Below are 13,636 nucleotides of genomic sequence, written 5' to 3'. Positions count from 1 at the left end.
CAGAAGGAACTTCCTTATGGCAGAGGACTGTCACAAAACAATGACCTTCTACATTTTTGTTCAACGCGAACATGCATTTTTCATTTACTGTTTCACATGCTGCTGGCATGATGGCTCAAGCAAACCTACTGGCAATTGTACCCATTTCTGCCTCTTTGACTTTCTTCCATGATAGAGTTTTCATGGTTTGTCCCCGTCCCGCCTTGGAGTGAGGATAGAGTAGTTATACCAGTACTAGGTATTTAGTAGTGTTCAGTAAATACTTAGTAATTAGCATCTACACAATGGCAAAGTGACCAGGTTACTGAAAAGTCAAAGAACAAAATTTTAAGTACTTGTTTTGTCTATAAGAGAATAAACAACCATTTGTATTCCTTCTTCCCTCAATTGTCTCCTCGCTGACATATGGTTATTTACAACACCCTAGATTAAAGATGCCTGGGTGGTTCAGTGAATAGAGAGCTGGTCCTGAAGTCAGGAAGACTCATCTTCCTGAGCTCAGATTCATCCTCAGACACTCACTGACTGTGTGACCCTGGGCAAGTCATTTAACTCTGTTTCCTTATATATAAAATAATAAGAAGAAGGAAATGGCAAACCACTTCCGTAACTGCCACAAAACCCCCAAACTGGGAACAAAGAGTTGTAGTCAAATGAAAATGACGACAAAAAGTACATTTGGAAACCTATTAGTTCTTTAGTGAAGGAGAAAATAACAATTAATAGTTCACTTCCAGGTAACCCTAAGACACAGTCCTTGATAAATCACAGACATTTTTAGATTTAGATCTACACTATCCTCGTGTGCTTTGTAAGTGCTTCATTTGCAATGGTTTCTAGGCTTACATATGCCACCTTGGGAAAAATTATCATCTAGTAGGTATTTTATAAATTTTGCTTTTGTACAATGGCTGAAAGAGACACAAAATGTTTACAAAATTTGGAACAAATAATATTGGTTAGCAATTGACCAAAAGTTTCCAAAGGGTAGATCAACTACAACTGATGTGGATTCACATGCTGCCTCTGACACTTAATACCTGTGTGACCACAGGCAAATGACAACCTCTTTGGACTTCTAGTTCGTCAGGACTCGACAGCCTTTGAAGGGTCGTGATGTTTCTCTTTGCTAGAGAAATGGATGGTACATTGCAAAGCCAGCCACATACAATGATGCTGCTTGGCACTGCTGAAGATCTTTGCTCCAAAGGTAGGTTCAGGTTCTGTTGAGGGGACATCAGGAAACGACTGGTGTGAAGCTAAATTGAACAAGCATTTAAGAAGTGGCTGCTAGGCACCAGGACCCGGGCTGAGCTTTACAAGTACTAGAGCATTTGATGTGCACAAGAACCATGGGAGGCAGATGCTATTCTTATCTCTGTTTTACAGTTGGAGAAATGGAGGCAGAAGTTGGTGGGTGGGTGGGTTTTGTTAAGTGACTTGTCCATGGTCACACAGCTGTTAAGTGTCTGAAGGGATATGCAAACTTCGGTCTTCCTGTCTCCAGGCCTGGACCATCATTCTAGGCACTAATTTTTTTAAAATGTGGCTAAAAAGACATCTTTGGTTAAATTGCCTGTCAGATTTGATTGCTGAATCATTTTCAGGGATATATGAAAGATCATGGAGAGGAGGCGTAAGATAAGAGAAGGAAAATGTCGTGATTTTTTTTAAAAGGGAGGGTAGAGAACATGGAGTCTGAGAATCCTAGTCCAAAGAACTTGACTTTAATTCCTGACAAAATTCTAGACTATTGTTAAAGGTACAGTTAGTGAACATCTAGAAAAGGAAATGGTGTCACAAGGAGCCAGTATGATTACATCAAGGATGAGTCACACCTGCTAGATTCAGCCAATGTCCTTTTTTTTTGACAGGGTTCCTAGATTAAAACAGATTTAGAGGGGCAGCTAGGTGGCGCAGTGGATAGAGCACCGGCCCTGGAGTCAGGAGTACCTGAGTTCAAATCCAGTCTCAGACACTTAACACTTACTGGTTGTGTGACCCTGGGCAAGTCACTTAACCCCAACTGCCTCACCAAAAAAAAAAAAAAAAAACAGATTTAGAAAGAATGAAATAGGGGCAGCTAGGTGGCACAGTGGATAAAGCAGCAGTCCTGGATTCAGGAGGACCTGAGTTCAAATCCAGCCTCAGACACTTGACACTTACTAGCTGTGTGACCCTGGGCAAGTCATTTAACCCTCATTGCCCTGCCAAAAACAAAAGACCAGAATGAAAATAAGTGCAGCTTTTGTGCCAAGTGGTAAAGAAATTCTATGAGGAACTTGATGAGACCCTACAAAGCATTCACACACACTCTGATACTTAATGCCTTTAGTGCAAAGAAGTGAAATAATGAGGATGGGGAGAAATACATACAAAAGTGTGATTCAAGAGAAAGAATTAAGAGAGGCTAAGGACTTAGAGATAATGTCTTTCAAATATATGAAAATGCCTTGGTCATCTTAAAATGCTCTAAAAATCTAAGATAGTATTATGTACAATGCTAATAACTCTTTATAAATCTTTAAGGTAATCTTTTTCTCTTCATCTCAAGTGTATGAGAGAAGGAATAAATGTATGATTTTCCCCATTAGATAGAGCATCTCAGAATGATTAAGGAAGGTTATGTTACTATTATAAATGTTTATTGTTGGTTTGAATCTCCCATGACAGGCATTCAAATCTTTCACTGCTGACACCAAGGTCACTACACTGGACTGATTTTCCATTTATTTAGCAGGAAAGCCTCCAATCCAATCTACCAAACATTTACTAAGTACCTACTATGTGAAAGGTACTATGCTATAGGTGCTGGGGATGCCAAAAAATTGATGAAAATAGCCCCTCAAGGGGCAGCTAGGGGGCGCAGTGGATTAAGCACTGCCCCTGGATTCTGGAGGACCTGAGTCCAAATCCAGCCTCAGACACTTGACACTTACTAGCTGTGTGACCTTGGGCAAGTCACTTAACCCTCACTGCTCCACCAAAAAAACAAAAAACAAAAATTGCACTTCACCTCAAAGAACTTACGTGCTACTGATAGGAACTAAATGCAAACATCTAAGTATATACATTTGAGTACAAAGATGGAGTGAACACCAGTAACTAGGGAAACAGAAAATGTGGCATATGAACTGAACAAAGTCAAAACGAAAAATTCACACTTTCTTTGAGCACTTGCTACCTGCTTGTGCCTCAGCTGTAGGAGACAAAAAGGCACTCAAGTTCTCTCCCTCTGGTATCCTATCTCTTCTATATGATAATATAAGACATAAATACATAAAAAGTTAGGGAATACTGTAAGGCATGGCAATTTTCTAAAACTGAGTACCTCCCTCAGTGTGGCCACAAAATGTGCCTGCACATTAAAAACATAGGGAGTATCACATCACAACTGTTCAGTCATAAGTGTCTTTACTTCAATTGTTTTAAGTAACTGATGATAGGGTAATATTTTCTCCTATCCACAATATGTAAGCAAAGATTTGTGGCTTTAAGTTGAAACACCTAGAATAGCAATGGGGGAGCCATGACTAAATAAAGTTTATCTTCTATCTTCCTGCACCTTGTGTTTTCCTTTGGCAGGCTGCTTAGTTTACCAGCAGGACTTTGAATGACAATGAAAATGAGTATACTGGAAGGTAAGTTTGGAAAAGCTGCTTGCTGTGTGAGTATAGGGAGACCAACACTGAGAAAAAAAAAAAAGACTGAGCAATATTTTTAAAATCATTCCTAATGCTAACTGGAAGCTAAAACTTCTGCATGGCATGTTGACTTCCCCATAGTCTCTCTGAAAGGATCCCTTTTGCCAAGTTTGCTCAATCCTGGCAAGCCAGTCTCATCATCTCCAGCCAGTGTTTACGTGTGTGTGACTATGCATGTATGTTTTTGTGTATGTGTAACTTCTCCTAGATCAGCATCTCCCTTAATAAAAACCTGATTGTCTCTACCTAGACCAGTGGTTTTTCAAACCTTTTTGATGACACACCCCATCAGTAAAATTTTCTGAGCACCCTCAATATGTGAATGTTTATTTCTGTATATATGTCAAATAAGAGGCAATACAGTACTAATATATTATGCCCATTATAAAATATGCAGAAATAGACATTTAAAGTGATGAGACAAAAATAAAGATATAAAGAAATAAAGATAATACTAAAGTAATTAAATTTTTAAATGGTAAAAAACTATCTATTCTCACTAAATGATTACTAATGATAATTTTAGAATATTTGCTCTTTCATTATTTTCATAATCTTGGTTTGCCAATAATAATAACTAACATTTATATAATATTTATTATGTACCAAGCACTAGACTTATTAACACTTTGCTATTATTACTTCATTCAGGTCCTCACAATAGGACCTGGGAGGTAGGTGATATTTTTTTTTGCGGGGCAATGAGAGTTAAGTGACTTGCCCAGAGTCACACAGCTAGTAAGTGTCAAGTGTCTGAGGTCAGATTTGAACTCAGGTCCTCCTGAATCCAGAGCCAGTGCTTTATTCACTGTGCCACCCAGCTGCCCCGATATTATTTTTATTATTATTTTACAGATGAGGAAATTGAGGCAAAGAGAAGTTAACTGACTTTTCCAGAGAGACACAGCTAGTAAGTGTCCAAGGTCAAATTTGAACTCAGGTCTTCCTGACTTAGTACTCTATTCACTGCACCATACATCACAAATGAAAAAAAGATACTTCACCAAAAAATCCATAGATCCAAATATAAGACATACAGCATTAACTATACTTATTAAATCATTAAACTCGTTTTTCAATCCCATCCATTACTGATGCAAAGGTTTTTGTTGAAATTCAGCCAGTGAACTTCAATCTGCTTGGATATTGGTTTGTTGCTTTCTTAAACTAACCAGAAAGTGCTGCATTTTAATATTTCTGGCAAATGGGTTTGAAAACCCCTAAAACTTCTCATTTGGAAGAATTTTAAATAGGTTATAAAAATCTGTCTGTAAATTTTTTGAATATGTAAATGAGTTTTCTAGGTAAAATATTTTTAGCAATGAGAACTTATATGCTTTTAAATGTTTTGCTAACTGTGATGTCTTCATATTATCTTTAGATAATATCTCAAGGCACAATATATATTTGGAGCAGGTTCAGAGTTAATACTGGTAGATGAAATATGCATTATCAAATAAACTTCTTGATAATTCAGGATTTTTTTGCTGACTTCCAGTCACATCTGATTAGATTATCATTGTTTTTTGTACTCAGAGTAGAAGGGTCAGCTCTGTCATTTCCTTGCCAGTTGCTTGTGCACATATTATTAATGTCTACCTGTGGGTTTTTGCAAGAAGGTTTTGGGGTTTTTTTTGCGGGACTATGGGGGTTAAGTGACTTGCCCAGGGTCACACAGCTAGTACATGTCAAGTGTCTGAGGCCGGATTTGAACCCAGGTACTCCTGAATCCAGGGCCAGTGCTTTATGCACTGTGCCACCTAGCTGCCCCCTGCAAGAAGGTTTTTAAGCTATTTGTCCATTTTGTGAGGGATTTAGTTAAAATTAGATACTATAATATATAAATCTACTTAACTGGTCATATATAAGCTGCAATTCATCATAATACATTAAGAGAATGAGTGAATTATACCAAATAGGGTGTGCTAAATATTTAACAACCAGCTCTTGGAAGGGGGTTTGTACTCTCCACATATTTTTAAGTTTAATCTGTATTAACATTTTCATATCACTTTCTTAAGTCTAGACAATAAACAAAACAATAAATCAAGCTCTGATTTGTAGCCTTTGCAAATTTCCAAGGTGTAAATGCTTATACTAAAACTTTAACAATCAGTTCTTGAGTGTCTTTTTTTTTTTAACGAATGGTTTAATTTCACTTTTATTTGCATACCAATGTCACATTTACTCCCATGGCATAAGCTTTTGTTTCTTCAGTTTCTTTTGGGATCTTTTTCTTTTGAGCAACCTCCTCTTCTGATTTAGGAACAATTTGTTCCTTTTCAGTCAATATCATCTCAATATGGCAAGGGGAACTCATGCATGGGTTGATTCAACCATGAGCCCTGGAAGTACACTGTCACATTTTGGGGGCCTTGTTAAACTGGATACACTCAATGACAAGAGAATCCACATTCAAACCCTTCAGTTCAGCATTACTTTCTGTATTTTTAAGCATATGCATCAAGAACTCTTTTTGGGCCAATGACCCTGTGTCCAACCACATTGTTTAGCCTGGGCACACCTGCCAACTCCACTACTGTATCGAAGGAAGAGAACACTTTGTTTCTTCAGTGTGACATCTTTCAAATATTTGGTAGCTTTTGTATTTCACTGGGATTCTTGAAGTGGACTTGGGTATTTGAAGCCCTTGACTTGCATGATTTTGTGAGGTTCTCTGGATCAAGAGAGTACCTCACCATTTTAAATGATTATCTAGGACAGCTCAAGGAAAGAGCTTGAGTGTCTCATGAAGTAATTCCAGCCACTTGGGAGACCACTGTTGTAAATCACTATGGTCAGCCTCCTTGTCACACAAAAAAACAGGGTTTACTGATGAGAATAAATTTAGAAATAAGGACAAAGAAAAGTAGGACATATGACCTGTAAACTTGCCCACTGGACTCAGTTGCTTTGCTTTTAACTCTCTGTATCCCCCTGTGTGTCCTTCTCTTCTCATCTCCTTCTCCCTCCTTCTCCTCATCTCCCCACCCCCCTTTCTCTACCCCCGCTCCCGAATAAAAAACCCTTCTCTCACAGGAAACCCGGGCCAATGACCCACACACCCTAAGCCAATTTGCTGGTAACCCTAGGGGCAGTGCCCAGGGCCAGCTGAAGCACAGGTTTCCTTGCATACCCGTGCTGGGTGGAGGGAGCCATGTGGGGTGCGCCTGAGGCTTTCTAATTTTAGCCAAAGATGGGGTCCCACAAATCACAATCAATTCTTACAGTGTTTTGGAACCAAGTTGTAAGAGATTGAAATACCAAACACGAGTTTGAATCTAGAGACAAGAAAGAGCCACTGGAGTTTATTGAGTAGGTAATGACGTGGTCAGAACTGAGCTTTAACATCATTTTACCAGCTAAGTGGAAGATGGACTGGAGTAGGAAGACAGGGGACACACAGAAATTGAGGTTCTTACCATAATCCAAGTGAGAGACGATGAGTGCTATGGACAATAACTGGTCATACTGATATTCTCAGTAGAGGCATGTTTCTAGTATGGGGATGGTCTTCTACTAGTCTTCTTCCCTCTACCATAGCCTTAGTTGACTTCCTCATTACCTCTTTTCACTCATTTGAGCTGTGAAGACAAGAAATCGTCCCTGCTCTCAAGAAGCTTACATTTTCACGGAGGAGACAATATGTATGGATGAATTAATATCAATGAATGCATAGAAGTAGGTACCTCCAAGACACCTACAAGGGGAGCTATATGTCCCAGTGGATAGAACACTTGGCCCGGGTCAGAAATAGCCTGAACTAAAATTTAGCTTCAGACACCCTGGGCAAAGCACTGAGCCCTTTTCTGCCTCAGTTTCCTCAGCTGTAAAATGGGGATATTGATAGCAGCAAACTTACAGGATTTTTATGAGACTCAAATGAGGTAATATTTGTACCCTTTCCTTAGGCAGATACCAAACATGACCCACCTTCTTTCTTAATATAGGTGACCATCTCCTGAGGGCCTCAGGAATATCATCTTGGACTTTTCCCCTGACTTCTCCCTGAAAATCTTGTTGTTGTTGTTGTGTCATGTCTGATTCTTTTGTGACCCCATTTGGGGCTTTCTTGGCAAAGATAATGCAGTGGTTTGCCATTTCCTTCTCCAGCTCAATCCATTCCTCATTCAGATGGGGAAATTGAGGCAAATAGGGTGAAGTGACTTGCCCAGGGTCACACAGCTACTAAGTGTCTGGGACCAGATTTGAACTCAGGAAGATGAGTCTTCCTGACTCCAGGTCCATAACTCTATCCACTGCTCCATTTAGTTGTCCCATGAGTATCTATTAACTTTTAATTGTGAAAATAGGAGGAGAACATCTTTTCCTATTTAGGGATGAAAGCAAAAGAAAGCAACAAGCAATTAAAAGTATGTAAATAAGCAAGATGGTGACTAAATCTAAATTATCTGGCTACTGTCAAGTGGGTGTCCTGGGGTATATTCTCAGAGTGAGGATCAAAGGGCCTGTGGATGTGCCTGTGAACTTTTTGCTTGGGATTCTACATGTGTGTGCTAACTCAGATTCTAGAGAGGAGGGGAAATGAATTTCCAGTATGTCAAGACACTGAAGATTTAGTCAGTAAGTCAGTCATTAAGTCAGTCAAGAGGCATTTTATTGTTTATGATGTGGCAGGCACTGTGGTAAGCACTGGGGATACAAAGAAAGGCAAAAGACACTCCTATGATCCCTCCCTCACAGTTTAATGAGGAAAATATCATGTGAACAACTCTCTGTGTGTGTGTGTGTGTGTGTGTACGTTTCTGAGTGTGTACGTGTGTGTGCATGTGTGTGGTGTGTATCAGTATGTGTGCGTGGTGTGTGTGTGCATGTGTGGTGTGTGCGTGCATGTTTGTGTGGTGTGTGTCTGTGTGTGTACATGTGTGCGGTGTGTGGGTGTGGGTGTCTGTGTATATGTGTGCATGGGTGAGTGTGTGTGTGGATGCACAGAAGGAAACTGAGGCCCAGAAAGATGAAGTGACTCTAAATGCCAGGAATCAAATCTCCTTTGTGTCAAAGTCACAATTTTTCCCACCAACTACTTCTTGCCACCTTTCAAAAACAAGTTAAAGATTCTCTTTCTGTGGACAGGGATTTTACTCATTCTATCTAGTAGCATACAGAATAGAGAATACAGGAGGCTGACTTCATGACACGCAGACACTAGGAAGCTCTAAGTTCAGCTCATAGACTGCACTACCTCCCCTTCTCATTTCCTCTTCAAGGCCATCTAGTTTTAGTCATTTAGAACACTTTAAGACAAGTATGAGGGCTTTTTTTGGTTTTGTTTTTTTTTTTAGTGAGGCAATTGGGGTTAAGTGACTTGCCCAGGGTCACACAGCTAGTAAGTGTTAAGTGTCTGAGGTGGGATTTGAACTCAGGTACTCCTGAATCCAGGGCTGGTGCTCTATCCACTGCGCCACCCAGCTGCCCTGACAAGTATGAGTTTTATTTTACTCAAGAGCAATAGGAAGCAAACTTGTTCTTTTTCTTTTTTTCTGTGATCTTCCAGACTTGGGTAGTCCTTCCTGGAATGCAGGTCACAACCCACCCTCCTGGCATTTCACAAAGACCAACAAGAAAGCAATCTAGCCCTCTCCCATTATGTTATTTGTCCAGCCCATCTTCTATTTGCAATAATAATAGTAAGAACAATAACAACAGTAAGAATATCTAATACTTATATAGCATTTATTATGTGCCAGACACTGTGCTAAGCACTTTATACACATTATCTCATTAGATCCTTACAACTCTGGGAGATAGGGGCTATTATTACTGCCTCCATTTTACAGTTGAGAAAACTGAGGCAAACAGGGGGTAACTAAAAAGGATTACATATATGTACACATGTGCACACACGCAGGCATATATACACATGGACATGTACATACATATGTACATACACCTATCTACAGAGTATTTGAAAAGCCTTAGTGCAGGTTTGGGCTATTCAAGTTTAAAAATTTACTAGGATTGTTGGTACATACTGTACATATCAAACTGAATTAGAGAGTTCACATTTTCCCATTTGTGTCCATTTTTTCCAGGGGAAAGAAGGGGTACGACTCCTATGTGCTCAGCTCCCCTGCTGAGTTTGGCCCATATGGCCTTTAAGATATCTTGCAGCTCTAAATCTAAGATCCAAAGAAGAGCTGCCAACTCCTCCAGGATAGCTTACCATATCTCCTGCATGACAGCAGGTGAACTGTCCTCTGGAGTCTCCCATTTGCATATAGACATATATACATATTTGCATCTATATATAATGCATGCATAAATTCACCCCCGGTGTATATGCACTCACATGTGCATGCACTGTGCCCACACACAAACATGCGCATGCATGCATGCACGCATGCACACACGAATATGACCACACAGTTTGGGGGGCACCCTTGTCCTGGAGACTCATTCGGTTTTGCAATTTACAGCCCTGACATGTATCTGCGAACTCCTACAGAATAGTGCATTTGTGTTTAGAAGCGTCCTTGTTAAAAGCTAGTACTTTAGGCACACGGCAAAAGATTAATGTTTACTTAATGGAACGGAATAAAAAATTATTTTAAACTGTAGACGAGGCAAGGTCATGTAGCCTTAGCAAACCTGAGCACCGAGTCCCGTGAACCTGGGCACCGTGGTGCAAGGGCAAGAGGTTGAAGCTGCAGCCCTTGGCGGGAAGCTAAGCCACAAGGCCATTGGCTGGAGCAGCTGCCATGGGCGTCAACTAAGGTGTCTGGCTATTGGTTAGAATTCCGGTCTTGGCGGGCGCTGAAATGCCTGGCCATTGGCTGGAATAGCAACAAGTTGGAAAAATAGACCCTCGTGACCGGCAACAGGAACTGCTATTGGTGGCAGTTGAGGCGCCTGCTCATTGGCTGGAGCAGCAGTAAAAAGAAGCCTGGCCGGGGGCTAGAAAGGCACTCCTTGGTGGGAGCTCGGACTCTTTCTTTCCGTTAGTTGTGGTAGCTGCTGTGGGCTCTCCTCAGGAAAGCAACTCCAAATCAACCCGATTACCTTCCACTGTGACTGAGCGCCAGGCTGAGGTGAGGCCAGCGGGCAACAAGTAGGGTTCAGGGCCCGAGGGAGGCGGCAGCCCCTGGACTGTGTGTGTGTGTGTGCCACCGCCACCGGCAGCGGAGGCGGGCGAGGCGGGCGGCTGCTCTGGGCCCCCTCCGGGAGAGATGGCGCCAAAGAAAACCCCCAAGAAGCGCCCCAGGAAGCCCCAGTTTGAGGTCGGGGAGCGGGTGTTGTGTTTCCGAGGGCCCCTGCTTTATGAAGCGGAGTGTGTGAAAGTGTCCGTTAAGTACAGGAAGGTCAAGTACCTCGTTCACTACCCGGGAGGTAACGAGAAGGGCCCCATGCGGACCCGGCTCTCCGAAAAGCTGGCCAAGATGGAGGTTCGGGAGAAGCCGAAAGCCAGGGAGGACGATAAGGCCCATGAGACTGGGGAGCAGAGTGAAGGCCATAAAGCCCCCAAGGCTAGTGAAGTCAGTCAAACCAGTGAGGCCCCTGAATCCCATAAGGTCCGAGTAGTCTGTGAGGCCCGAGAAGCCCCCCAGGCCCCTGATGGAGGCACTGAGGCTCACGGGATCCTTGAGATTCTTGAAGCCACCAGGGTCCTTGAAATCTGTGAGGGCCGTGAAGTTGCCGAGGTCCCCGAATATGCCAAAGCCCCAGATGCAACCGGGGAGACCCGTGAAACCTCTAAAGCGCGTGAAAAGCGTGAAAAGCGCAAGGCTCGCAAGGCGCGCAAGGCTCAGGCAATGCGTAAAGCTCAAGAAGAAGCCGGGGCCCAAGAACCTGCCGAGGACACTGAAACCCGTGAAGCTGCCACAGCCTGTGATGAAGCCAAGGTCAGTGGCGTCCGTGAAACTCGTATGGCCCGTATGATCCGTGAGGCCCGTGAAGCTGCCGCGGCCCAAAAAGCTGCCGCAGTAGCCAGTGAACTCCCTAAAAATGTCGAGGTCTGTGAAGCTGCTGAGGCCAGCGCATCCTGTGAGACCGTTGAAACCAGTGATGGTAGAAAGGTTAGCGCTGCCAGTAAAGAGCAGGCAGGGGGCAAAGCTAAGGCCAAGAGAAAGGGTAAGGGAAAGGCCAAGGCTAAGACTGATGGAGACCACTTACCTGCTGAAGATGATGATTTTGCCTCTCAAGACCCTCTCTGCCCTACTGCTGGCTGGGATGATGAGTGGGTTCCAGAAAGTAGATTACTGAAGTATTCAGAAACCAATCTGCAGAAACAGAGAGAACTTTTTGAAGCTACTCAAGAGCAGTCTCCAAAAGGGAAAGGAGACGAGGCAGCTTCAGGAAAAAAGACCCCTGAGGGCCCAGAGCAGAATCCTGTAAAAGACAGTGTTGAAGTCCCCTCAACATCAAAAGGGGCAAAGAGAAGGAACCAGAAACCAGTGACTGAAACAGATAGGAGCGGCGCAGGAAACAGAGATGGCAGTAGTAGCAGTGAAGTATCTCAGCAACCACATTGGAGGAGACAAGCCCTAGTGAACTCTGATGGTGAACCACGTACAGGATTTACAAGAAGATCTGACTTTAAAATAAACATTCCCACAGAACTGAAACCATGGCTTGTGACAGACTGGGATTTGGTCACTGCACAAAAGAAATTATTTTGTCTCCCTGCCAAGAAGAATGTGGAGTCCATTCTAGAGGACTATGAACTTTATGAAAAGTCTTATGCCAACTCAGAAGAAAAAATCTATGCTGTTCCTGAAATTGTAGCAGGGATTCGAGTATACTTTGATGTAATGCTAGGCACTCACTTGTTGTACAAATTTGAGAAACCACAGCATTCTGAAATCCTAGCAAAAAACCCTGGCGTCCCAATGTCACAGATCTATGGAGCACCGCATCTACTGCGACTGTTTGTAAAAATTGGAGACGTGCTGTCCTGCACATTCTTTGATAGTCATAGTACCAATTTATTGTTAAAGTATTTGCATGATTTTGTAAACTATTTAGAAAAAAATTCTGCAGCTTTGTTTAGTCCCAATGATTATGAGCCTGCTTCTCCTGAGTATCTTCAGAAAGTTGCAGAAGAGCCTGAGAATGTTGGTCATAGTTAAATCTCAGTAAAAACATATGTATGGGCATACGCCCAGGTAGGTAGATAAAAAGATAGATAGATGATAGATGGTTGGATTTTTATATATGTATATTTGCCATATATGCATATTCAGTATGTTCTCTTGTATACATAAAAAATTCTGATGTTGATTTCTCAGATTTTGTTTGAAGAAGAAAGTAAAAAGGGTATTTCTGATTGTTCCTTCTGTATTATTTGAAGCAAAAGGTAAAGGGGGGGTGAAGTTCTGATATTTGTTCCTTATAATCTTTGGAACAAAAGGTAAAGAGTAGGGGTGTCTCTGATATTGGTTCCTTATATAATCTTTGGAACAGAAGGGAAGAAGTAGGGATGTTTCTGATATTTGTTCCTTATAATCTTCGGAACAAAAGGTAAAAAGTAGGGGTGTCTCTGATATTGGTTCCTTATATAATCTTTGGAACAGAAGGGAAGAAGTAGGGGTGTCTCTGATATTGGTTCCTTATATACTCTTTGGAACAAAAGGTAAAAAGTGGGGGTATTGCAGATATTTGTTCCTTTTGTATGGTTTGGAACAAAAGGTACAAGGTGGATATTTCTGATATGTGTTCCTTTTGTATTATTTAGCAAATGTGGTTAAATTTGTGTTCTTTTTGCATTGTTTGGAACAAGTAGTAATGGGGGATATTTCTGATATTGGTTCTTTTTGTATTGTTTAGAACATATGGTTAATTTTTTTTGTATTGCTTGGAACAAAAAATAATGAGGGATAGTTCTAATTATTCTTTTGTATTATTTGGAACAAAAGGTTATGGGGTTGTATTTCTGATATTTATTATTTTTGTATGGTTTGGAACAAAAGGTATCA

At 41.5% G+C, this 13,636-nt stretch overlaps 1 protein-coding gene across 1 annotated transcript; it reads left to right on the top strand.

Annotated features, from left to right (window-relative positions):
• Window positions 1-10,889: 10,889 nt before the first annotated feature.
• LOC122734002 (mortality factor 4-like protein 1) lies at window positions 10,890-12,790 on the top strand. The gene has a single exon (XM_043974689.1). The coding sequence runs from the start codon at window positions 10,892-10,894 to the stop codon at window positions 12,788-12,790; it is 1,899 nt and encodes a 632-aa protein (XP_043830624.1). The 5' UTR covers window positions 10,890-10,891.
• Window positions 12,791-13,636: the final 846 nt, after the last annotated feature.

Source organism: Dromiciops gliroides, chromosome X, assembly GCF_019393635.1.
Source record: "Dromiciops gliroides isolate mDroGli1 chromosome X, mDroGli1.pri, whole genome shotgun sequence".
Lineage (NCBI taxonomy): Eukaryota > Metazoa > Chordata > Mammalia > Microbiotheria > Microbiotheriidae > Dromiciops > Dromiciops gliroides.
This window is presented reverse-complemented; position numbering and strand designations above follow the sequence as displayed.